At 36.8% G+C, this 27,933-nt stretch overlaps 1 protein-coding gene across 1 annotated transcript in view; it reads right to left on the minus strand.

Moving 5' to 3' along the window:
• Positions 1-27,933, minus strand: part of ME1 (malic enzyme 1) — a 196,668-nt gene that overhangs the window by 72,416 nt on the left and 96,319 nt on the right. Inside the window, exon 6 of the mRNA XM_068937655.1 lies at positions 12,214-12,317. Coding sequence (XP_068793756.1) covers positions 12,214-12,317 — 104 coding nt within the window. The remainder of the gene's footprint in view (positions 1-12,213; positions 12,318-27,933) is intronic.

The raw sequence follows: 27,933 nt of genomic DNA on the forward strand, positions 1-27,933 counted from the left end.
CTTTCAATGTTGCAAGGCCAAAATATATGTAAACAAGTGGACTTACTTAAAAATACTGATGAATTTGAAGATTCCCATAGTTTGTTAAAGCATGTGGAAAATATAATTACTGTGACAATTCCAGTGCTTCAAACTGATACTAAAAGTGTTTTGTATGAAAAAGTGTTTTCTGTGTTAAATTCTTAAGCATGGAACTACAAACCCAGATGACAACCAGAAAAAATAAGTAGATTAAGCACTTTTTAAACTTGTATGCAACTTAAAATTAACACAAGCTTAGTTATATGTGGCAGCTAGTGGCTTATTACAAGAGTACTTTTTTCTTCCATTTTTGTCAATATCCTTTCAGATTTACAGACTCTTTTTCTGATATTAATTTCTGTTAAGACAAGAATTCAAAGAATTCAAGTTCATAAAATGGACATGATAAGCTTGCTCCCATGAATATTTTTTGTAAGACGAAAAGAACTCTTGTGCCTGTTTTCTAGATCAGAGATCTATCCTGAGCAAGAGCAACGATTCAAAACATTCATTATTTTAAAGTATTTTAAAAAAGGGAAACAAAACAAGTCATTGATTTATAACAGTAAGAATTAATCACAAAGAAACTATACTAAAATACATTTTATAGTGTAATTTAACTAATTATTTCTAGAAAGAATAGCTTCTTGAAAAAAAGCCTTAGCTTTTTCTAGTGCATACTGCTGGTGGAGTTATGTTTAACTCCATTCTTACTGAAATGTGCATAGTTCATTTTTAGCAAATCCTGCCAGCAATCTCTTTCCAGTAGCCATTTAGGCTTGATACAGATCAGCAAGTAGATGAACGATTAATGCTAAAATCCACCAATTCTGAAATAAAGTTAGCCAATTAAGTGATACTTCTCTTGATGCTTCCAAAGTATAACGTTTGAAACAGATAACTTTCTGGTTTTGTACTAAGCTAAATCCCATTTCTACAAGGCGAAATATCAAAGTAACACTGTGCTGGAGATAAAGCCCTAAAGAATTTCCCAATGCTGGAGCCAATGCAAGGCTAGCAGTAGAAATTCTTCCCCCAATTACTCAAACCCCAGCAAAATCCTGAAAAAGTAAGGGGCTAGGAGAAAAAGATCTCTGAATCATTGAAACTTCGTCCTTTTTTTTCAAATATGTGTTGCCTGGATTTTTTCTCTTACACACCTCGAGTTATGTAAAGATGACCTCTGTTGACTATATCTGGTTTTGGGGATGCAATCCGCAACCTTGTAATTCCAGTAATCCAGTTATTAAAATACACTCACATTCAAAAAAGCTTTCTTAAACAAACATATTAGCTAAACAGATGACACGACTTATTCAGGCTTTGTTAGCACTGGCACCACTATGGGTGTCGATGAAGTGTCAGCTAACTGCACTTACATATGGTAGTGGGTCTGATGTGTCATACTTCATTTTTCAGCCATTTCCAGGTTAATATTTTTTACAGTACTGTATAAACAGCAGCAATTGTTAATGCAGAAATAAGATGTGCATCTGGAATTTCCAGGACATGCCAAAAATATTGCAGATATCAAATACTGTTTCCTTACCTCTAGCGTAATAAGACAATGAATCAGTAAAATACATACACTGCACTATTTTGCAATTCAAAGCCGCACTCTTGAGCTCCCTTCAATTAAGCCAGCTCTTGGTATGCCTTACTTCCTTGAAACTGGTATAGACAGACTGCTAATTAGAAGGAAAGAGGTAATGCTAAGCATTCAAAACAAGTGAAATGCAAAATCTGCATACATGTGGGAAGGTATCATGGACTCTCTGGGCAAGTCTTTCTGGCAGAGCCTGTGTTAGTCTGTTATTTTGTCAGGTGCAAGCGATAAGTGATCACTTCAGAAATGTATATTTCTATTTTCTGTATATTTTCTAAACAAAAAAAAAGAAAGTGGATAATAACCTAGATTTTATTTAAAAACTATATTATTTGCAGAATTATGTATATCAATTTACTCTTTTTCAGAATTTCTATTCTGAATCCTGATCATATGAACAAAGAATCTGAAGAAGATGCATTTCTTTAAAGCGTTTAATTTGCCAGTCACCTCTAATAACTTCCCTCAATCACATTCATACATTTGTTCCAAATAATCTGTCAGGTTCGTGAATTACTACATTTTTAGCTTAGTCCAGGCACGCAATTTAATAGAGTGACCTACTAATAACAGAATACAAAAATTCAGTTTTATTGCTAAATCAACCAGGGGAAAAACAAGTTATTATGATCCAAAGGATGCACTACGGTTATGTCAGTGATGTTTATTAACGGTGTATTATCTGCAGGCAACTGGGAACCTGCAGGTTCCCAGTTGTAGACATAAAACAAGGGAATAATTCTTATGAAATAGGCAATAATTACATCATTCCAGACAACAAGTGACACTTGGGTGTTCGACCCTACCAAATTCCTGGGAAAGCTCTTAGATGCTCTGAATCTGCTTAAATCATGCACCCTCCTGGGTAGTGGGTCACTTGTGCTTAACTAAAAAGCAGTGGTCCCACAATCCTCAGGTCTGTAACTATGGCTCCCACTATACCTTGGATACCCTCTGTATTTCATCCATCCCTTTTTCTTAACTATTTTGTATTCTGCAGTTTGCTTTTTATCTGATAAACGCTGTTTCCTTTAAAAGAACTGACTTGGATATTGACATCAATATTTTGCCTAATAGAAACTGCATTGCCTGGAACATTTTTCTATCCTGAAGCACAATGGAGAAAAAAACCCCTGCAATCTCAGGAGTTTGGCCAGGGTTGCAATACCCAGATTTCCTTCTTAACTTTGTCATTCTTATTCTGTGACAGTAACAAGCAGATTTAATTCTACAAGTTGTATTTGAGGAAGAGAGAAGGAATTTTAAGACTAACAAATCTATCTGCCCTTTTTTAGGAACCATAGATAGAAGTAGCTGTAGTTCAGGTGGGATACTTTAAATAAAATATGGCAGTGGCTCTGCCTGGCTGAGTTAAAGGAGCACACAGAAGAAGCTCTGTGATATCTAATGCTATCAGTCAGACTGAGAGTGAATGGAAGTTCTTCTGACAGTTGAAATTTGGATAGAAATAATTCTTAACTTTTTATGGAAAGGGGATAGAGATGGCATAAGAGAAACAGATAACATATTACTTTTTGATGTGAATTTCAGCCAAAATTTGATATTTTACTTTACTGTGGTTTCCAAATGGAAAAAAAGAACTAAGAAATCACTTTTGACAGCCTGGAAAACTACCATACTTCTGTAGCAACATCATAAGCCTTGTGAAAATACTACACTCACACAAATAATGCAAATAAAATCAACATTTACTCCATTTACAATACAGTCGCACCAGCTAACATCCTGGCCACCGTTTGCTGCAGCTATAAGAGAGGAAATAAAGCAATCAAGATTACCCAGGCAGGCCTTTTCCATTTGAAAAATTTCTTCTTAAAATAGTTCAGGGAAGAAAAGCCTGAACTTGTTCGGTTTTCATTGACCCAAGCAAACCTAGGAGATAGCTGAGCATTATTACAGATATGGAAACACACAATTCTGAGCTCAAAATCAGTTTTGGCAGAAGGGAAGCAATAACAAATAATAAAAATATTCCCCAACTCTGTGCTGTCCCACAAAATCAAAACAATACCCTTCTCCCTTAGTACCACAGTTCAGTATGTGGTTATTTTTCATTTTCTTTAAGGGTTGAAGGGAGTTTTTATTTTTTCAAGACTCCTCTGTTGATCTTTGCTAAGAACGTCTCCAAGGTCTCACATTACAGACAATAATAGGACTCCTTCTACAAATAAACTTGATGTGATTAGAGTCAGTCTATTCTGCTATGATTTAGCTTCACTGACAGATTCACTTTTCCGTAAGCCATTTATTGTGTCTGAAAAGTTTATATAAGAGCATATATTTGTACTGTTTCCAGCAATCAGATATAATTTAACTTGGCCTGCAGCGCGGATTTTTCTTTTTCCTAGCTATAACAAGTTTTCAAATGAATCACCAAATGCATATGCAGAAGTCTTTAAATCTGTCAAAAGCTACCAATCACAAAATCCCCCCAAACATTATATATCAGATGCACAGCTGCCAACGTAACTTGAAGGCTACTCCTTGTGCTCTGCCCATTCTGCAAACTGAGGAAAGTGAGGTTCTAGGAAAAGCCTAGTAAAAGATGATGCAATGAAAGAACAAGTAACATATATGCAAATAAGATTGGGTTAAGATCTACATTTCCTATCTTTTTTGTGGCTTTAGATTTTACAAACAGAGTGCTGTTCATTAGCATAGTTCCAATATTTTAAAGGTGAAAAAATGAAGCTAATACTTGCAACTGCAAATCTCCCCAGCTTTCCACTGCCAAGGGCTTGAAGCGTGGACATGAGGCAGTGCAGTACAGATTCGTACCATCTGAGCAACTAACTGGACTCTCTGACAGCAGAGAACCGCATTACAAGAGATCCAGAAAGACTTTCTAATGGCATTAGGGGAGATTCAGATTCACTATCCACACACAGTGAAAAACCGTGTGCGACACAGCTCTCATTCCCATTTTGCCAAGGGGTGACCCTTAAGAAGACGCAGTGGCTACTAAGCTCTTTTCCGCCTCAAAGAGGACAGCACATCCCACTTCCCGCTCTTATCTGACACATTCCCAGCAGTCTCCACTGCTGCTGATGTTTTGACTGTCACCTAAACCCAGACTCTGGAATATTTATTTATATTTATTTATTACTGCTCTGGTGAGCTGTCAGCATTTTTTGAGAGCGTGTAAGAGAAAGGAAATGATGAATCAGAATGGTTTATATCTCTGCAAAAGCTGAGTGTGGTTTCGCATGACAAAGCGATGTTTTCTCCTCCCGCCTTCCCTTGCCAAGGACACTGATGGAGCAGGACTCTGAGCTTCTGCACAGAATACTAGTACTTAGAGAAACGGCAAATGCTTCTCCTGTGACAAGAGAGACTGTCTCATTTTTAGCAGACATGTCGTTATGGACTGTATATAATGGAGCCAACCAAAGTCTGAATCAAGCTGAGCTCCATCATGTTAAGCTGTAAAAGCGACAAGCCTGGGTATGGAATAGATACAAAAGCTATGGGGGAGGATGGATAGAAAACACCTCTTGCAAGTAAGATACATATATTTTCTTAGTTAGCTGGTGCAGTATCAATCAAGCAACACCTGCTGTCTGATTTCAGCTTACAGTTAATCAGTGTACGACTGAGTTTTAGGAAAAATTGGAAGGCAGATAATCTAGTATCACGAGTCTTATGTTTTCATAGCTTTAAGTCCGGCGAAAAGAAGTGGCACAAAAGTTTATGGTTGAATTTGGCATTTGAGAAAGTGGGACACAAACAGGTAAAACAGTGCAAGGGTTTAAAAGGATTTTTTAAAAGAAGGACGCAGAATTCAGGTTTCCCACAGTAGAAGGTCAAACAGCATGGGCTGGTTGTCCAGGAGTGCCAGACAACCACCACGCAGCAATTTGATCTGGAGAATTTTACCACCAAATGAATTTGCAGAAAAGGGAAAAAGGAGGGTACAGACACCAGGATCATAAAAAGAAAGGTAGTTTGTCTATGTTTTTCTTTCTGTGATGTTGATAATATAGCCATACTGAGGGTGAATTAACTAACCTGCTCCCCTCTACCTGATGGGATATATGGATGGGCTAGAAGCAGATCCCGTCTACCGATCCTTTTTCCCCTCTGTCTCAGAGTTCCCAAGATTTGGCAACAGAATGAGCAGCAAATGTGAACAAAGCCATCTCATCTCAAAAAAATGTAGTACAGCAAAGTTACTTCTCTTTGTCTCCTATATAGACAGACATGGGATGACTCCAAGTAGTCACCAAGCACCACTGCCTGGGGAATGGTTCAAGTTTCCTTAGCAGACTTCCTGGAGGTGGCATAATCCGATGAAAATTTATGTGTTGCAAATGACAATGGTTACAAGTCATCATGGTTATTCACAAAAAATGAAGACTTTCCTAAGGCCAACCATCAAAGCCGTTTGAACTAGGATAAAATGAACCCTGACTACAAGATTGTTTGACTTTTCCTTTTCTGTAAGACCCTCTACTATCCAAAGCAATAGTCTCTGTTTCAAACAGCAAAGTTTTTGAGTTTGGGGTCTTTTTTAATGGGCAAACAACGACCTAAGGACCCTCCCAAATAGTTTATCTGAATACCTCTCAGGCATTGATACATTTTTTCTTTGCATCATCCCAGGTAAGGAGGGAAGAAACAGAAACTAGAATAAGAAGATTAACCGTTATTTCCTATGGTTATACAGGAAATCTTAGTGGATCAACCCCAGCCACCAAAGTCTTGTTTAGCAATCCTTCCTCTCAAGAGTTTCCTCTGTAAATACAGTTATTTCAGAACAATTTGTCATTTTTAAAAATTTACTTCTCCCTAAGAAATGGTTTAGGATCCATTTCTTCATATGGCAGAGCATAACATTTCTGAGCAAGTTTTCCAGTTTCATTTATGTTCTTTAATGATGAAGATATCGGCCCTTTTTTTCTCATGTTGTAAAACATTCCTTTCCTCTAAAAGAGTTCTGTTCCCCTAAATGATTCACTTTTATCATACCAACACAAAAGCAAGAACCCCCCAGCAATGTCTAGAGAAATCCTAGCACATGGCCACAGACAGAGCAGCTGCTGGCACAAGCAATAAATTAATAAACAGAAAAATATATGCAGAGGTAAGTAAATAAAAGCTGTTCAGTGGATTGATGCCAACAGAAGTCCAGATACTTTCCATAGGCTTCTGCCTTCCCACATCTGGGAAAAATCATATTGTACATGTTTCACTCTGCAAGGATAGTCCGTTGGATACTGTAGCAAAATCTTTCAGGAATGGACATTTTCAGGTTTCTTTAAACACTGACTCTTTCATAAATAATTTTCTTTTAAAAGAGGAGCTCTTAGGGGAGTGAATGGAAGGGGAGGCACAGAACTGGAAATTATTGCAGTTGATGAAACTATACCTTCATATAACATGCTTTCTATGCATCACAACATTTACACTATGAAGGTGACATTTGAGCATGACACATTGTAAATGATGCTGCATCAGCTTACAAAAATCTAAATATAAGATTAAACCTCTGAAGTTCAGTTAGAAGTCTTGCACACTTCCTTTCTTGACGTTTTACCATCCTCCCTTTTAATACAAAACAAAACAAAACAACCCTCAAAGATGAATGTTCTTCCACTTCAACAAGGAATTCGCTCTGAAGGCAATTTAATACTATTCTGTTGATCACTACTTTCTTAAGTCAGTTTATCAAACTACCTACAAACTGCAGAGGTACACTACATTCAATGCATTATGAATATACAATTCAGGTTGCATATTCTCTCTCTATATATATATGTATGTGTATGTGTATGTATGTATGTATGTATGTATATGAATATATGTGTGTGTATGTATATGAATATACAACACTGTACTATGCAGCAACAAAAAAAAATAAGAGGACTGAAGAAAGAATCTGTTCTAGGAAGAAATCCGGAATTCAGTCTAAATAATGAAAAATCTGATTTATGATGCAGAACAAAATAAAATGTAAGGATATGGTTTGGCTGGAAGAATATTTTTTCTTTATCTCTCAGTCCTCATTTACTGACGCAGTTTAAAGCTCTTCCCTTACTGGATACTTGCTATAATTTTCAGCAATCTCTTCATATAAGGAGAAAAAAAATAAAGCCTCTTTTCTTAATATTAAAATAATAGCTTAAATGCTAATTGAATACTTTAAAAACACTAATTTATATATACATATATAATTTGCATATACTAATTTACTAATGTACATGTGCTCAATGCTAAATAAAGCTCAAAACACCAATGAGCTTTTCAAGAGTTTCAGTCTAAAACGCAAATATCAATCCTGCTAATTCGCATACTACGTCTCAAATCCTGCAATTTACATGACATTTTTACTGCAGTAACTTCAACCATTTCTATTCTTCTAACAGAAATACTATTTTTGCATACTAAAAAAAATACTATTTTTTTTACTGTTTGATCTAACAGAAAAGATCAATATTCAGTTTGTCTATGTAAAAGAGAAAAAGGCAGAGAATTACAGTTTCTCAAAGACAAAAAGAATCTTCACACAAGATTTTAAGATTATTCAAGTGCCAAAGGCCTTCATTAACATATTTGACAGATTCAAAATCTTTCCATAGGTTTTGAAGCTTTTGCCTATTGTTCTGATACCAACCTTGTTTCTTTACCAAGCAACAGATGTAAGAGCCTTCAAGATGGTTTTTCACTGAAAATAAGCTTGTTTCTCAGACTGTACTGCAAGTCTGATTTGTGTTATTTACTTATATATCAATTTGATATTGTAAATGCAACAAAATACCTTTCTCAGCCTGAATCCTACAGAGGCATTCAAAATCTCTTCAGTCTGAGGTCAAGCTAAAACATACATGAGGATGCTGCTTGAATAGCTTCTTCTACCAGAATCTTACATTGTAATAAACATTAGCACTTCTTCTAGTCTTAGAAGCTTATTCATTAGTTTAAGCAAAATTTTAAAGACATCCAACAGCACTGCCTAGTCATCAGCCTTAACAACATTTTCTTTACCCGTCATTGAGAGCTAACCTTGCAGCCCTCCGGCCATACGAACCTGCCCTACCTCGTTGACATACCCAGGAGCACCAGCTTTTTAAGAGTGCAACAAACTGTGGTAAATACTTGGAACTTCAGTAATTTCTGTCACTGTTTTAAACTATTAAAGTAGAGTGGAAAAAAAGTTTTTCAGTTGGATTAAACTGATCAGCTGGAAATTCTAGTTATGGATGGAAGTTGCAAGGACGTATAAAGCCAGGATTCTTCTGCCTTCCACAGCTAGAGCTGCTGGCTGATACAGAGCAGAAGGAGAAAGCTCTAAGTTGCCCTGGTCTGGCCTGACCTGACAGCCATCAGTACCTCCTATTTTGTGAACTTCAGTTTTTCTTAGTGAATTGGGTCACACGTACTATTTACATATATTAGCCACTTCCTACATGCTCCATTGCTCTTCAATTTGCTAGAAAAGAACAGCATACTCCAAGTTTAATTCATTTTCAAAATAGTTCTAACTATGTATTTCAGTATGAAATACAACATAAAATACAATACAGGGACTCTGAATAATTTCATAAAAATACACACATATCTCTTCGCTCAGGGGCCACTATAATTACATTTGACTATATACATCAGTCCTGTATCATACGTGTAGCTAAGTAGCTATATGACTGAATAACTATATTACTTTGATTATCTTTTCACATCACATCTACTATTTACCAGAGCAACAAAAGCAAGATGAAGCAAGATGAAGATGAACTACTTACTACTAGTCTTGTTCTTATTCTTATCTAGATGTGAAATGAAAAGAGCACCTTTTAATCAATTCCATGTCTAGAAAAACAGTAGCTACTATAAAATTACTACTGTACACAGGTTGCCTTATCAATACCTTTTTTTTTTTTGGTGGTGGTGGTGCTATATCTTACTGACAGTCAAAAAGTAAGGAAAACAGAATACACCATTCCTCATCCAAAACCTCCTGGAACTGGACAAGCCTTGGGACTGGAGACTATTTCACAAGTCTGCGTTTTGAAATTTGTAGTCAATCAAATATGATACTCATGTCTGGGAAGATTCCTTGAAAACCAATTAAAAGCACATAGGAAATGCACTGCGCTGCACGGCTGGCTGCTCCTACCTATTCTCAGGCAATGCTGCTAAAACCAGGTTCTCACTGTTACTAGCATTCAGTTTCTTTATAGACGTACAAGGGAGAAAAAGACATAAAATAGATATTTACTATAATTCTCCAACTTGCAGTCTTTTCTCTCGAAAATATTTGTCATCATCTGACACCTTTAAATTTGCTTACTGAAATACACGACAGCTTTGTGCTCTGTGATGTTTATGGTTACGTATGTCTTCAAAAAAATCACATTTGATAAATAAACCATGGATCTCAAAACACTTCACATATTTCCCCAGGAACTTTCCCCATTCTCAGAATTAATTAGGCAATGTTAAATAAGATGGCCTCTTCTGGAGTACACTGGCAATAACTAACACTAAGTATAGCTAACCTAAAATGCAATAGAGTAAACATGCATCTAAGAAGATTAATGAAGCAAATAGTCCTCTGAAACAGCCAGCAGAAGGATAATAAATGTGAAAGGAGGAAACAGAAAGTTTCAAAAGGAAAAGATGACTAGCATTTAACCAGAGCATACAATTACCTAGAATCACCGCAATGGCTGGTAAGAGAAAACAACACAAACAATCAAGCAAATCATGACCTGCATCTTCAACAGTCAGACCCACCACACGAGACTCAGCAGGAAGGGCCAAGCCTGCCCGTGGCAAGCTAAATACAAATTTGAATTAGGAAGACATGAAATGACTGAACAAATGGACTTTGTACATCTCTTTTGCCTACAACTTATCAGAGTAACATAAATAATACAGCTGTCACACTACACTACAACCAAAACAATTCACAAGTCAACCATTTCAAATCAAAGTTTGAATTATAAGTGCTCCACTTTTGAAACATAAAATAAAGGACACCATTGTAGACCATGACAGTTTAACTGAGAACAAAGTGATCTTTCAGAAGGTCAAGCAAACACAAACTGCTAAAAATTGCTCAGAATTACAGAGTTTTATAATGTTTAAGAAAAAAGAACAAGTCAACCAGATCTTCAGATATTATTGAAGCAAACTCTGCTTGACACTCATGATTTTCTTCAGCATAAAAAAAACACATTGTTCGTTTTAAAGAAAGGGCAAGTGAGGGAAAAACTCTTGGTGGGGAAGATGGGGAAGACTACAGTAACACGTGGAGGAATCCATGCTTCACACAGGTATATTAACATTGCCTCCTTGCCCAGGTTTCTTCTGCACAGGAACCAGGGCAGGAGGAAGGAGGTTTGTGCACATTCAGGTTAAATCCCAACACAGAATCGAAATACAGCTGGGGGGTACAAACCAAGACCAAGACTGGAAACTATCTCCATGCTCCACAGCATAGTCCCAGCTTTAGAGTTTACTATATATGTAGGTAATGCATTCTGCTAAGGATCTGGGTACTTAGACTATTTTAGGTATAAACATTGAATGCAGGGCTAGAAGTACACACGTGAGAAGTACTACTTTATGCATCACGTTCTAATTATAACTTTAGCTATCTTCTGTATAGAAAAAAAAAGGAAGCAAGAGAAAGTGCTGATTTAATACGGGCCTATATCATGACAGTTAAAACCAAAGCACTGGAAATTTCATCCTGTCTTTTTGTGAGTATGTGTATGCTTTGTTTTGTTTTGTTTTTTTAAAGAGAAGGGAAGTCGCTCCAATCTGAATGCAACCTTAACATCTAAGGGAGGAGAAGATGAACACTGAATCATGACTGCAGACAGGCAGTAAAAACAATCTCTGTCAAGTATGGTAGGTGCTTTCAGACTGCCAACGTTTTGCACAGGGAGTCAGGGAGATAGTGAAAACCATGTAGGAATATATGCATTCCTGTCACAATCACAAAGAAGCAGAAATTTGTGATAACCTGGAGTGGAGCAGGGTGACAATTTCCCATTCTCCCCATAGTAAATCTGCACCTGAGTCAGATTGTAAAGCCATTATAGACTAAGAGACCCCAAATACTCCTCTTGAATCTATTTAGTCACTATGTAAGATTTGAGGGAAAAGAAAAAAGTGCAGTAGCCACAGAATCCCAGTTTGAGACACATATCAGGATTTTCCGTAAGCGTGGTTCATTCTGGTGCATATGAACAGACACGTCTGAAAATACTGTGTGTAGCCAATGTCAGTTTAAAACTGAACTGAAGGCATAGAAAATTACTAGGTAAATACCTAATAATCCAAGTCTTGAAAAAATAGTTTGAAAAACTAGTTCACTCATCTCAACATGAGTTTTATCACGAATGTGTAGTGAATTCATAAAACTACAATATCAAGGGCAAGGAGTTGAGACAGTTGATCAACTTAAACAATACCATGCTCAAAATATAAAAGGTTAGAAATCTGACAGCTCTGTCTCATCATTCTCTCTTCCTTTCATAAGCTATTGAAATTTCTTTCTCCCAAGATGGAATTTCACAGTGGAATTCACCAATGTACAGCAAAAATGTACCACATACCTTGAAGTCACAGCTTCCATGAATTCATCAAGAAGATCATCATAGGCTTGACCTCTGACTCTCTTGTGTCTCAGCCCAATATACAAAGGATCTTTCAGCAATGCCTATTAAAAAAAAGTTTGAACTATTACATGAACAAGTTACACTACCACATTCTAAACTAAAAAGAAGAGGGGTATGGTGTTTGAGGATTAACCTAAGTATATGCAGGTACCTATCCATTTATCCACCTCTACATAAAGATTGAAGAGATGCAACAAAGAGATTAAAGAGACACATTTTGTATCAAGGGAAACAGATATCCTTGTATCAAAGGAAGCGTATTGTTCCCAAGCGAAGTAGTAAAAGTCTAGTCCAGGAAGTCAGGTTTCAAAAGTATATTTTAAAGCTTTAGTTAGTACTTTCCCTTTTTTCCTTTACATCCTCATGGTGCTCTGACACTTAAAAAAAACCTATTTTCTTTACTTGTATCTTCATGTTTCAAAATTCTCTTCACAAAGAGCACTTAGCCCATCATTTCAACTGTTTATGACCTGATATTCACGAAACCCGTTCTCTCTCAAATTCAATACGGCAAAAAATAAATAAGCCCTTGTTCTCTTCCTTCCAGGCTATTTTTGTCAGTTCGGATTATAGCACTCTCCATTCCAGTTACCCATACCTGTCACATGGGTATGATTTCTGAACTTGTCTTTGCTTAAATCTTTCATTTTTTCTTCCTTCAGATTCATGATGCACACCTTCCTCTAGGTCCACCTAGGAACACCAGGTCTGTATATATTCCATGTCTTCATTACTGGAAAGTCTAATTTCAGTCTAATTTTTCCCAAAATATAGCTTATTAACCTAATAAATGTGTTCAGAATGTTTTGTAATCTCTTTTGACTACTCATGATAGCTATAACAATTCCCTGTCTGAACACTTTCACTGGCTCTCCCATGAATTCTCAACTAAAACATACTTTGGGATTATCTTTTATAGATCCCTAGTCTCATTCAAGCTAGGAATCTGAAATCCAGTCTCAGTATTTTAAAAAAGTTCCTAAACTTTCTTTACAAGTTTTCTGTGCTGTAGAACTGAAAAATCCTTTAGGTCACAAGTCACAGCTGAAGACTGATTTGAATCAGTAAGAAATTTGAACCTCTGAGGGTATACTGTATCCCCTGGGAGAATCCTAATGCAGGTTAGTGTGCAGGCCTTTAAAGATGTTTGTTTCTCCCTAGCTCTTCTCTTTCCTTCAATAAAAAATGAAAGATGCCAGATTAGAAACTCAAAAAAATCCAACATATAAATTTAAGCAGGATTAGAAGCTGATTTTTCTCAAATTGTTGCTAAATATGCCACCATTTCAAAACAAAATATTTTGAATATATTATTTATAGACATTCACAAGATATTCGTTGTTCATTCAACTGTTTGAACTGGAGAATAAACAAAGTTTAAAATTAAAATTAATTTGTTAAAAAGGATGCAATCATTACATTGTAGTTATTTTGTCCCTTCCTTCCCCTAATTCTATATAGCACTCACGTCTGAGGATCATATTCTTTGGCTGACATTTTACTTTTATATTCACTTTATTCTACGTATTCTAGCAGTAAAATCAAAATCATAATTATGTACCTATTCCAGACACTGCAGGAAATACTGGCAAGAGCTGGATGTCAGACACACTCTAAGTCATGTTGTCTTTTGTATACTCTTCTTTTTAACAATCATCGTTTCCAGTTTTGTAGTGAAGAACTATCTCTAGAGTAATATTTTATTTCCATTTTGAGTTTGCCTAGTTATTTAAAATGAATTTGGGATAACTGGAAAAATAAAGGATAATTTTACTTCACTAGGAAATAAATCCACATGAATTGCAAACTGGCTGCTAAGTGGTCTGCAATCTGAAGTTTGGAAGCCCCATGGGAGCTGCATGGTGCTTCCCACCAGTCTGAACAAGCAGAGCTGCCAGGGGCAAGAGCCACCCTGCCACACACCTTTGTCAGGGCGAGCGCTGGCAAACGCAGAAACAGCAAGGAAAATCCTATTACCAGCAGCTTTCCTTTTTGGTAATCTTACACTACTCTGTGTCCCGTGCAAGCATATTGGACACTTCACAGTCCAATTCAGCGTTAAGTAATTTATCCCCTTCTCCAGCTCCCATAACTCTTCTTCCCCTGTCTCTAACAGGCAAATTGACTTGACATTTTAACAGACTTCAGCAGAATTTCCCTTAAACAATCAATCTGTGTTCTCATTTTGCAAAATAATGCCCAAAATGAAAAAGGAAAAAATCTTTGGTCCCTCTATTTTTTAAATTCTTAGGTCACATTTCAAAAAGGCATCACGGCCAGACTAAGCCATGCTGATTCCATCAAGAAGTCAGCTTCAGCTGGGCTATAATTCTGTGAAAATTCAAGAGAAATGCATGTTCATATTAATAATGTAAAAAAGTGCTAAATAAGCTACAAGATTGCCTTCAAAAATAGGTTCTTTTACTTCTTTAGCCACTTTTACATCACTGTTTAATAGATGTGACCGTTTCAAATCTGTAGCCAATGCTATAATTTGGAACTCTAAACCAGTTGTCCTTATAAGACCACTATATGAATTTATTCACTTATCATTGATATAGAAACTTAATGTGGAATATTTAAACCACAATTTACTCAGTCTTTCTGGGGTTTGTTTAAGCTTCCAGCCTGGGAGTCTCACTAGCATGGACAATTAAGTCAGCAATACATCTCTGAGGAAAAGCTTGGCCAGCCACACCAAAGGTTCAAAATTCCTTTACAGCTCAGCGCATTCTACTTCATAAACGTTACAGTTCGACAAGAAATAACCCAAAAGTCCCTTTATAGTCCTGTTTGGAACAACTTATGAAGAAACCCAGGGTGCAGACAAAAGAATTAAACATTTGACAAGTGAAAAGAACAGTGGTCATTTCTAAACTGTGAGGGGCAAACCATTGTGGAACTTCTCTTTTTCAAAAAGGCGCTGAAGAATGAATAAGCTGCTTTAAGTGCATTATCCTGTTATTCAGGTCAACACCATGCAAACTAGATCCATGGTTGTTTTTTTTTCTTTTTTAGAGTGTTCACACATCTTAAGAGATTAACATTTACTATCGACTATTTCATGGCTTTCAAAACAATTACTGAAAGCAAGTTCTATACTACAATCAAGTATGTCAAGCGGACATGATGATTGGGTACTTTTCCTCAATGACTTGAGTTTCTTTTGTTCCCAAGCTTGTTGTCAAAGCTTAAACTTTGTTTTGTTCTTTTAGAAATTGAATCTCTTTCAAAATATAACACTGCTTTTTTGTTGTGCTTCTTGTGCATATTAAATGATACTGAAAAAGTTGATGCGAGTTCAATTTTAGACACATTTGTGCAAAGTTTTAAAAATGTTATAAAACATATTTGGGCTTAGCAATGCAGCATGTTTAAGCTTTAAGGGAAAAAAAAGGTTTGCAAGAATAAAGGGCTTAATTGAGGTTCTGGTACTGGAAAGATCATATAGATCGACTTAGAATTAGCTGTGTAAAATAACAAAGAGTTCTTTGAAGCACCACCTGAACGTATTAAAACTGTAATGACCTTTGGGGTTTTAAGAAAAAGGCAAGTCGTTTAGACTATCTTACCAGTGCACACTCATAGTAAAGAGATCAATCAGCAAGCCATCGAAGTTCAAGCAAGGCTTGAGCTGTGCACCTGGCTCTAATTTAGCTGAAAAAACAGTGAGAAACAGAAAATTGCATGCTTATATGCTTCGTCAATAGGGAACAAACATGCTGAAATGTCATTTATTCTCAAATTTGGCACCAAGGACTTCCTTTGTAACAGATACTTATTTTAGGGAACAGCTTCATGGAAAATTGGAGGTGAAGGACAGAGAACTGCACGACACAGAGCCTTTCCACTCACGAGGACTTCAGTAGAGGGTGCCCAGGACCTCCCAGTGCCACCTGCAAAGAGCTTCGTGTACGGTCATGCTGCCGAGCAGCAACTCCCCCTGTGCCATTAAAAACTTCAGAGACCTCCAGTTCAGGAATGGGAAATGATTCGCATTAGAGCCATCGCTATAAAATTAAAGGACTGCATTTGGAGGGCACATCAGAAGCTTTGGGACAACGACGTGCCACATTCCAGAAACAAAAAACATTCCAGAGTATGATTGGTCTAACAGGGCACACAGTCATCAAGAAAAAAAAAGGGGAACTACTGCTGTCTTTACAATATTAGTATTTTCTTATGTTTATACCAGCACAAATGCTTTCTGTAGATTCCATCTCACCTAAGTTTCCACAGATGGGGAAAGGCCTGGTCAGCAAAGTGGAATTTTTCTGTTCTCCAGAAAAGTCTGACATTTCAACTTTTGGGGGACTCCAAAAGACTAAAATTTTACTCTATGTGAAACTTTTGCCAATAAAAGAGTTACCCAGTCAAAAACACAATTAAGTTTTGGGCTTAACTTCAGCTTCTATCAAAATTAATCACCCAGTAATCAATCTCCATTCATTTAGATTTCTAGTTTGCAAGCATTAACATGCTGAATCACGATTTTCCGTCCTGCAAGAACTGCTTACAGCTGCAAAGTGTTTTTTTATGGCACTAGGAAAAATGAGTGAGATTTCAATTCATATTAGACTAGGAAACCTTTTTTCTTTGACATAAGCTTAATTTGAAGTTTGAAATACAGGACAATGCCCTTAAAACACATGTAACAGATTCTATACTTCCAAATGCTACCTGCAAGTCAGATATGCCAAACCCTGCAAATAACACTGACATTAATTGAGTTTGAGGGTACAGAATACATTACAAAAGCAGGGTTCACAATTCGACAGCTTATTTTTTTTCTTTTTCTCCGAACTACACTGGCCTTGTTACAAACTTACTGACCTAAGAAGAGATCATGGCCCTTCAGACCTAAAGACCAGACTTTTGTCAACACATCTGCAAACAGCGAGGGGCCCCCTGCACAAGGAGAAAGAGGTCTCATCCTCTGTTTCGCCCCAAATGCAGGAAACCACATCTTTGGGAGGCTCAGCTAACACGTTCTCCAGACACGGCCAATGGAGAGAGACTGGCGTACACAGTATCTTCGCATCTCTTCCCACCTCCCTGTTCAGTTACCAGATTCCTCCGCAGAAGATGTTGCAAAAGATCCCAGAATGGGAGGCCAAAGAATTGGTATCAGTTTGGCTTATTCTAGGTATAAATAAAGGGCGAAGGGGAACCCACATGGGAAATGAGTTATAAAAATTCAGCTCAACTGCAGAAATGCTGAAATTGCCAAACCAAAGCGGCTGTTGTTCTATACTGCCAGTATGTGAGAGACAGATATTGTGTATACAGACTGTATATGACTGTACTATACTAAATAATTTTCCATCTGTAGCTCTAGAAGTATCACTGAAAACTGTCCATTGTCTATTCAGACAAAATGCTAGACCTGTGACAGTCAGGAATTTGAAAGATAATATATTCATAATGTTCTTTTGGCATCAGTCTTAAATGTAGGGCTTGAAGGGAACAATTTCTGTGGAAAATATAGACATCAAAAAATATTATGCTTATTTGAGACAGTTTGAAACATAAATCTTTATTAATACGCTGATAAAACAATATCCTTACGTAATACAAAGGGATAAGTTACAGTATTTCAAAATATCATTTTACAATCGTTTAAGATAGTGAAATTAGATATGGAGAAGGTGTTCCTTTCCATATGTGCATAATCATCCTAACGTTATGCTTTTGTAAAGCTTAAATAGACTTTTTCAGATGTTTCTCCTTAAAGACAAGCTCGACTTATCCACTCCAACTTGTTCTTTCCTTCCATAAGGCACTATATCTCTCAATTTGACCTTTGCATCTCTTGTTTGCCTTCTGTGCAGGGAGCTTACTAATTTCTTAACCTGAAGGGGAAGTAACAGTTACAACTTTGCACAAACACTTATCCCCAGTACTTATATTATACAGTTATTTCCCATGCACCCAGACAGCTTTTCCCAACTGAAAAACTGTCAATCCCAGTGAACTTTAATTAAAAAAAAATCACTATAATGGCTGGAAAAAAACGCTTCATGAAGGAATCTGGTAATACACTATGAAATTACCACAATGTGTCCCTAAGCAAGAGGCTGTGCAGAACGAAATGGTGCCAAGAACATTCTGTGGCCTGTTTCCGGCCTACATATGTGGCACTGAAGAAAGGGTCCAGTGTCCTAGGGCTGCTGGCAGCTGGGCACGATGTGTGGGGAACAGGCTCCATCCCTTCCGCCTGCTCGTACAACCCCGACTGAGAGTCTCCCTCCGTTTCCTATAACACAGTGCCTGGTACAGAAAAGGCTCTCCCAGGAAGTCAAAGTCATTCTGCTGCATGCACATACAAAGGTCAAGATCATTCAGCCTGGTAACAGTGGCATTCGTAAACATATATAAAATATACACATGAAATAGCACAATTCATATAAGTAGCCGTTGGCGAGGGAGCATTAAGTACAAGCTCCAACGAGAAAAAGCTGCGGCAGCAAGAGGCAAAGTTTTTTAAAGATTTTTTAAGAGGCTGTCGTGGTATCAGCTCTCAATTCAAGAGCGTTGGTGTTTTTGTCAAAGAGTCAGTTCCTAGACTTAAGTGCTTTGTGAAAAGCTCAAGCTCAGGGTACGAAGGGGATCGTGGTACTGCCTTCTGGTTTTAGGAACATCTGAGTCACTATCTCAGCTTACCTCCAAAATACTGGAAACTATACAAAACTTTTTAGAAAGTAAAAATATTTATCTCACAATTTTCAGATCCAACTCAAGAATTCTGAGCACTTGAAACTCATAATACTGGTTACAGCCAGGTGCTAATGAACATTGCACTTGCCAAAGGAAGTTCCCTCCTGACTGACTTCTCCATTCCCACCAACCTGGAATTCACAGTGACACCTGAATGTCTTTGCCGCATTGGTTCTAAAATTACAAGTAACACACAGCGCAATTACACTAAATGTATATTTTGCCATATTTTATATTGAGCTATCTACACGCAGATAGTAAAGCGTTTTCAGCCAATCTGCAGGATACTTTTTTTTTTTTTTTTTGCAGTAAACTTAATTGAAGAATCTAGCAAAAATTGCCCTGCACACCTTGTTCTTTATGGCAGTTTCCAATTAGGGAAGACCTAGGAGCATAGCTGGACATACTCCAGACTACAGCTTTGCCAGACAACAGAAAAGGAAAAGGTAATGGTCTTTCCCCAAAATTTAAATGCCATAGGAACTTCTCCTGGTAAAACACCTTAGATTGACTATTATCAACAAGGCCTTTAACTTCTAGATACAATTAGAAGCAAATACCATAGAATTGCCATCACTGAATCTGCAATACAAGTTATACATTGTTCATAAGGGGGAAAGCAGATGTTTTCTTCAGGACTGGATTAGATGGTCGTGAAAAAGACCTTGAAAAAGACATCTTCTTAGAAGCTGGTAAGTCAGTTCATCAATTTTATATGCCTGAAAAAAGAAAAACTAAGAGTGCCCCAAGGAGATACACGTAAGACTCTGTCAACATCTTTTAACTGAATGTCAGCTTCAAAACTCTAAAATTTATACAATTGTTGTTATTCTGTTTTTCTGATCTTTACATAGCATTTACTTGATGAGCACTAAGAATCTTTTCCTAGCACTATGCCTGTGTACCACTGCCATCCAGATGCTTCAGATCCCTTTCTTAAATCTACATTTAACTTCTACACCAAATAGTAGCTATGACAAATAGGTCATTACTAAGGCATTTGGTTACTAGGAGGAAAGGGGAGGAAGACTAATTTCCAGTCTTACAATGTGCTTAATTGATACAAAAGAGAAAGTAGAGAATGATCCACATGCTGTGTGAATTGTGCCAATCTGAAATGATGGCATGCTTTGTACATACAGAACACTGTCACTATGGGCAGCTTGAGAGCCAACTTTATTGCTAGGATGAGCATTAAGAGGACACAAGCAACATATTTATGGTAATACACTTCAATGATCATTTTCATTCACTTTTTACTGCAAAACTCTTATATAAAAGTGCTGAATTTACCTCTCCCAAAAGATGCCTGCAAGTTTTGTTGGAGTAGTACAAAAACTCTTCTGATTTTTTTATTTTATCCTTGTTTATTGTTTGAAGGAGCTTAGAGAAATCTTAGTAAATTTTACAGAACTTTTCTAAACCTTCTCACTCCTCACTATCAGCCAGCTATATCCTGTTATTTTCTCTACAAAAAGAAATATGTGATTGCATATAAACAATCACATAAGTTACAAGTACTGTGCCATGCATATGTCTTGGTTGTGCTGAACAGCTGAACGTATTCCACGCTACAGCATTGCTAGACAACAGAGAAAATAAGAAACAATGGTATTTCCTACCAAATTTTACATTTTTAATCTAAACATTTTTCATCTTGACAATCCCCTTTTTAAAGAGTTTTAGCAATGAAATAAGAGCAAAACTCCCCCTTGTTTCTCATGTAACTATATAAAGTCAAGAGGGGCTGAAGCACGGATTTAGGAAGGCCTCAGAAGGAGTCACTAGCCTGGAACTCCAAAGTAACCATGAGAAAACTCCATTCTGCACAATTCTGACAAGTTTTCCACAAACAAGAGTTCAGACAGCAGCCTGCTCCTCCCTCTACCAACTCTTCTCTCTTCCTTAGAGACAAGAGATTAATCCCATTTAATACTGCTTTCTGCCTGTCCATTTTAAGAGGTTACAAATTATTTCATACCAAAATAGCATCACCACATCATCTAAAGTAGAACTATTGCATTAATTCAGGCTCACAGGCTTCCCATGATATGCCTCCAAAACTATCTAGCAGAGTTAATAAGGAGATCAGAGAGGCCTACTTCGTTGTATACTTTAGGAAAAAAAGTCAGCAAGATAAATACACTACATTATGTTCAACGGTCTTGGAGACCTCTCCTAATGTTAATATCCGTATGCAGGGATCGGGGTGATGCCAATTCCACAAATGCCTGTAATTTGAGTTTGAGCTTGGAACATGCTCAGAACTGTGGTCTCAGAGCAACGTTTCATCAGATGCAATTTTAGGATGCATAATTCTTTTATACAGTCAAACTGAAAACAAATGGTTGTCTGCATGCCAGTGGCATTTCTTGAAAAACTTAAATCATTTGTCTATTGAGAAAACAATAGTCCTGAAGAATCCGACATTGTTTAGGACTTTAGCAGAGTACTGCTGCATGTAATCATTACTATTTTAACATGCAAATAATAGGCAGAATGGACTGAACTCTGAAAGTGTCTTGTCCTCTATTCATATAATTATCAGACCACATAACAAGAAAGCTCCTAAAAACCCTGTCATCCACTTTCCATAAAAGCTTTTACTCAGTCCCAGAAAAGGCTCAGACTAACCATTAAGCTCTCGACATAGCTGACCTTCAAAAGGCCCCATATCTTTAATAACTATAATTTCTTCTCCATGAGCTCCAGCAACTAACTGGCTAAAATCTGAATCTGCATGTCCTGTGACACATCAAGAAGCATTTAACGATACTCACAACGCTACGTTTTGAAATACATATGGCAGAGAATGGGAATGAGCTATAGAAATAGATTACCAGAACCAGGATAGAATCAAAATTCATAAAGTCTACTGCTCTGAAAAATGAGGAGGAAGAGGTAAATTTCCACCGCAAAATGCTGAAAGAATTAATACATGTACTTGTGGGTCCAGCAGTATGTGCTTATAATATATCACAAAAAGCAATTCCAACAATAATATTTATGAAGAGCCAAAAGAGTACCCATATTTACAAAATAGAAAATAAGTGATCTGAAGAACTAGTGGCTTATGAACAAGTCTAGCCTCAGTGACACTTTTTAGACATAGAAGTTGGAGATATCTTCCTTTTGTTTTTTCCTTCAAAGTTTCCAGGAGTGTAGCTCTCTTAATGAATTATCTCCCTCAGCTTAATCAAGAGAGCATGGCAAGAGATAGCTGCTTGAGGTCATTCAACCACTTTGAATAAATCAAACTTTCACACATTGTTTTTGCAAAGCAACAAACTTGCATCACTCCTTTTATCTGCCACTTATATTTCTACCGGTTTTTTTATGACAGGCAGCTGAAATAGCTGAATACAAAGAGCTATCTCCAGCTTTCTAAACCAGGAGAAAAAGTTAAAAAAAAAAAGTCAATCAGAGAAGAGAAGAGGACAAGAGGAAGAGGTCCTTCCACAAGAGGACATCAGTAAAGACCTGCTATTAGATAATAATATTCAGAAGAATGCCATCTTAATGATAATTTCACTTCTTTTTTTAGATGACAGGATAACATAAGCTTTAAAGAAATACTCAACCTTAAAGAACTCATTCATCTTTAAAATTCCATTAATAAAGAAAAAGGATTTTGCTACTATTACATAAATTTGCACAGTCTGATAGTACACAAGGTGCATCCTGACTACTTTACCCGCGTGTTTAAAGCTTAACCTCCAGCCTCGCCTTAGAAACTGCATCACATCAGTTAATTAAACAGAATTTTAACATATCAGCAAATACACTCTTTATAAAACAAAATCTAATTTCATGTTATCAGTGCATTTGGTTTCCATATCAACAGTTCTGATATTTTGTTTTAATTTTTTTTCCATTCACATGTAACTATAAATCTCCAACGCTGGTTGGGACCTCTTCTTCTCAGATCTATTAAACATACAATTATTTCTTTCATTTACTTCCATAAACTACTCCCATGTGGTCCTTCACCACAGTTTCTTTGATCCTGCCATCACTATCTCCTGTGCTGACACTCAGCCATTTTCTCTACTAGAATCAAAAGGGCTGGGCCTCTTTCTACAGAGACAAGTCACAGCAGTAATGCTCCTCTGACCGGCTCCGGTGATTAGTAACCGAGCCTGGGGATATTCTTTCAGTGCCGGCATCTCAGCTGTTGACTAAGTATCTGTCCATCTGGGAAAAAAAGGGAAAAATAGTTCTGTGCACAAAGGAGACCTCCTAGTACAAGGCCCAGCTTTCGTCAGAGCACCCTTTCGCTCCACCAGTGACATGTTTTGTCCCAGACAGGAGGCATATTTCCGTGGAGGCACAAGTGATGCTTCTTATCCTACATTTTGTACTAATAGCTATATTTGTGGCTCATTCCCTCTCTTGTCTTCTCCACTGCCTGTCACATTGCTGAAGAGGCAGAGAGTTAGCAGCTACTATTTCAGAAAGAATGGAAGCCAACCAAAACAAAGATTATTTGTTGCTGCCTTCGAAACATAACAGATTGGAAATTTCTCGAATTCAAGTCTGCCATCAGTTTGGTCTATGGATACTCAGGCATACTATCCAAAACAAGCATTTCAAGATATTCATTCCTGCCCTCTTTTGTATGTTCCCTTGGGTTGAAAAGCGAAGCAAAAAGAAATGAAAGGGACTGACAGAATTCCTGGTAATATCAGTATACAGCTCATTACTTTTATTCTGAAATGAAACTGAAATTTAAATCCAGTGTCACCATTTATATTCTATCTGCTAAAGTCCTCCTCTTCTAAACTTCTTCTCTGGTCCTATGAAGTCATTCCAAATATGCTGTTTGGTACATAAGCCAATCTACAATACCATATGGCTTCATCAAATTTTTAACGGTCTTACAAAATAGAGTATTTCACAAAAGAAATATTCACAAATAGCTTATTTCATAGAAATAAATAAAAGCCTCAGAAAAAGAATATCGTATATCCCTAGCCAAAATGGCAACATTTAAGGGATGACAACAGATCAAAAGCAGCAGACAATTGCTGAGGTTTTCTCACACACTGAACAGTAGAATGGCATTTCTCAAAGATACAAAGACTTTGTTCAGTAAGAGGTTGACATATGTCCAAAAACAAGTTTTAATCTCTGTGGAACCCTTCTGAGTAAAACAGCAACATGTTCAATGTAGAGAGAGGAAAATGAAATGCAGATTAAATATGAGATTCACGTTATCCAACTTACAAACCCACACTGGATATTTCAACATCTAAGCTAGTCTAAGCTTTTTTTATAATCCATGGACAAAAATAGGTAGTTTTAAGGCGCAATTAATCTGGCTAATTTGAGACAGCCACTCTGCAAGAATAAATGTCTATTCCTCATCATAAAATTAGCTTAGGATGACAAACTCAGGTTCAGACGGATCTTGAACGTTTAAGTCTCTTTTCAGCCATTCGGTGCTTACCGAGTCTGGTGATGAATCCCTAAATTCTCAAGACTAATCATTTAGACCTAGGATCATAATTGTCCATTCTGAGGAATCTTAGGTACGGGGAAGAAAAAAGAGAACAGGGAAAAATATTATGCTTATGTGGATATACTAGAGAAGTCTAGTTTGGAGGCTAGTAGCCAGTATGGGAAGGCCGCCTGGTTACAAGCAGACTGGAAATACTGGAGAGCAGGACATACTGCTCTCGAGTTTTTTATGAAAGTATAACAGGACTTTAAGCAGAAGCAAGATAAAGAAATGGTAGAGATTAGTCTGGGCTCCGAAATAAATAATTATGCTTTAATATTTTATACAATATATACATTAAAAAGAGATTATGAACTTGAAAATCCCCTTTATTATGGATAACTGTACTAAAACAATTAGATGGGTTTTAAACATTGCAACATTATTTTGCTGCATGATGACAACAGTAAATTCCAGGTGAAAAATACCATCAAGGTTTTGCTCTGTCACTATTTTTCTATTTAGAAAATGAGAGTAAGAGTATTTGCTATGGAAAGAAAACGCAAATCAAGACACTTTCATCCCCTTGTCAAGACAAAAGGGGATAAGCATTACTGTAGTAATAATGTAAATACAGAATGACTTTCTTCAATTTTATGTTAAAAAAAGCCCACAAGCAAATACCCAACTAAACAAAATGCTACTGTACATATGATGAAATAGAGCGAGAAAAGAGAAGAAATGTTTAAAAACTAAGCCTATTTATGTTCAAGTGTTATTAGTAAATCTGCTGATATCCATAGTTACCGAGTTCTGCCTAACAAAACACGAGAAAAGCATCTAAGTGAAAAACAAGGGAGGTGATGTAACACATTCCCCTGGGAATACCATGGTAAAGAACAGCACACGATCTTCCACTTGTGCAACTGAGTCAAGACAGTTAACAGCTCTAAATATGGTGAGGAACTGCTGTTCCCCTTCATACACAATTATTTCATAAAAGGGATAGTAATGTCTTATATTTTAGCTCTCTCAATACACGATTAGCAGAACGCGTGCAGGAGGAAGCACAAGCCATTTATACAGAGAGCCTTCTATACATGGACAAATTAAAAGGCATAATACAACCAAGGAAATGCATACCTAGGTATGAGGTACAGTAGAAATCAATATCAGACCAAATTGTAGAATACTATGGACAAAATAGAAGACAAACCGAAAGATTCTTCAAAAGGCAGTCTTTTAAAGACTGAAACACACTGGAAACCTCAGTATCTTGGGAAAATCCTGACTCTCACGATTCTTTCCCCGGAAAGCTACTGAGTCAGCTCAACACGCTGCAGGCACTTAAGGCAAGGCTCATTTTCCAATCACCTAGGCCACGGAGGGTTAAAAATCTTCCTGACTAAAGCTGTAGACTGCTTTGAGACTATATTCAAAAATTTATTCTGAGTATTCAGGAAATGTATTACAATTTCATTGTTCTTAGATTTTTAATTGTAGAAGTGAATTCTGAAATATAGCAGACATTCACTATTAAACACAATGAAAATAATTGTGCAAAATACACAATCAGCAAATTCATCTCAGATTTCTTCCAATAAAATCATCATGCAGCAAGTCTCTCTGAATGTTACTGGATGGTATTTTTAAGGCTAACAGATATCTTTGACTGATAAAATTATTTTCCTTAGCCTTCCCTCAAAGTTGAGAGTTCCAACTCAGCCGGACTCCCAGGTCTTACTGGCTCAAGGAAAAAAGCCAGTAGTGAAGAAACAGATACTTTCCTTTCATAAGACTAAAGAAAGCAACTGTTCAGCTAACTATTTTTTATATCTTTTTTTTTTTTTAATTAGTATTTGTTACTCTCCATGAGCATTGATGCATCTTGTAGTCAGCATGTCTGTACACATCATACTGGGTATGATTGCGGGAAAAAGACTGTGAAAAAGTCTGTGAAAACTGAATAGAGCTCCCAGATTATATCTGGACAGAAGGTAAAGAAACATATGGAGAAAAAGAAACAGACACTAAGTCAGATGCAGACTGACACATTTTAACAAGATTAAAACAGGAAATGTGGTTTCCAAATAAAACACAATATTCCAAAATACAGAATAGCCTATGCAAAAAAGACCTCTGTATCCAGTGACAGTTTACCATTTCTGCTGAAGACAGAGCCCTATGAAAATATGGAATTTTCTAACATCAGGATATATTAACTCTATGCATGATTTAACGGACACATCTGCCTGAGTATGAAACGCTTCCACATAACTGAATGTGAAGTCTGAATATCCACATATGGTTAGACTGAGATGGGAATAACTAGCATTTACTATGACTACTGAAGTTAAAAAAATAAATGTAGCAGAATTCTATATTATTTTAGTCCTCCTCTCATCATTCAAGAAATATTGAACAACTGTGTGAGAAGCAATATAATGAAACCAAATATTAAGAGGAGTTTTGACTGAGGACTTGATCACAGAGGCCTCTGGAGACTCTTATTGTTCTTACTCATTATTTGCAGTACATTTTAATAACCTCTGTATTAGAATAAACTGGTTAGACATATAGAAATTCAAGTTTAATTTTTTTTTCCGCAAGATTCAGAAAAGCACATTAAAAATTACAATTTCTTCCATATCTGTATGGTAAATAAAGTCAAGAAAACTCACTCCATACAAGAAAACACAGAAGGAAAATTCTCACATGCTGCAGGAGAATATCTTGGGTAAATATTCACTAAACAGTTACATCTGCCACCACTATTATGGGGAGAATTTCAATATTAACTAATACCAGCTTCAGTAATAGTCAACAAAAATGCCATCACACAGCCCTAATCATTCACTGAAAATGAGGGAACACTCTGAAACTCTGATGGAGATATGCGTGGGAGTTATTTTCCTTCCTTTAGTTGACAAAAAATCATGCATTTTGAAAAATAAAATTTGCAAATAAAAACTAGGGCAAAACTGTAACAAGTCCTAAGTGCCTTCAGTTGTGAAATATCTTCATGCTGCCATTTGCCCAGTACTCTAATCTGTCTGTCAGGCTCCACAGCAGCACACATATCCCAGAGTGTGTCTCACTAGCTTAGCAAGAAGGAAGCCACAAGGCTTCTTAGGAACACAATTAGGCTAAAAAGTCTGATCCACAGAGAAAGAAAAGTGAGGCAGGAGATACCCAAAAAAAGTCTTGGAATCAGGTTTGGTATTTAAATGATACTCCCACCACCAAACATATAAAGTGAAATGCCAAAATAGTCTATCAGAATTTATCGGTGTTTTCAGAACTCCCTATACATGTGAATGCTTTGAGGACATGAGCATTGTGCTCAAGTTCGTAGCGGTTTATAATAGAAGGACAAAAGTCTTTGACCTATTAAAAAAACAGAATAAAGTCTATCGCATCTTGTGAAGTAATTACCTCATATCCACAACAAACAGAAAACTATTCACGATATAAGAATACTAATGAGACTGAAAATGCAG

Source organism: Struthio camelus, chromosome 3 (genome assembly GCF_040807025.1).
Source record: "Struthio camelus isolate bStrCam1 chromosome 3, bStrCam1.hap1, whole genome shotgun sequence".
Lineage (NCBI taxonomy): Eukaryota > Metazoa > Chordata > Aves > Struthioniformes > Struthionidae > Struthio > Struthio camelus.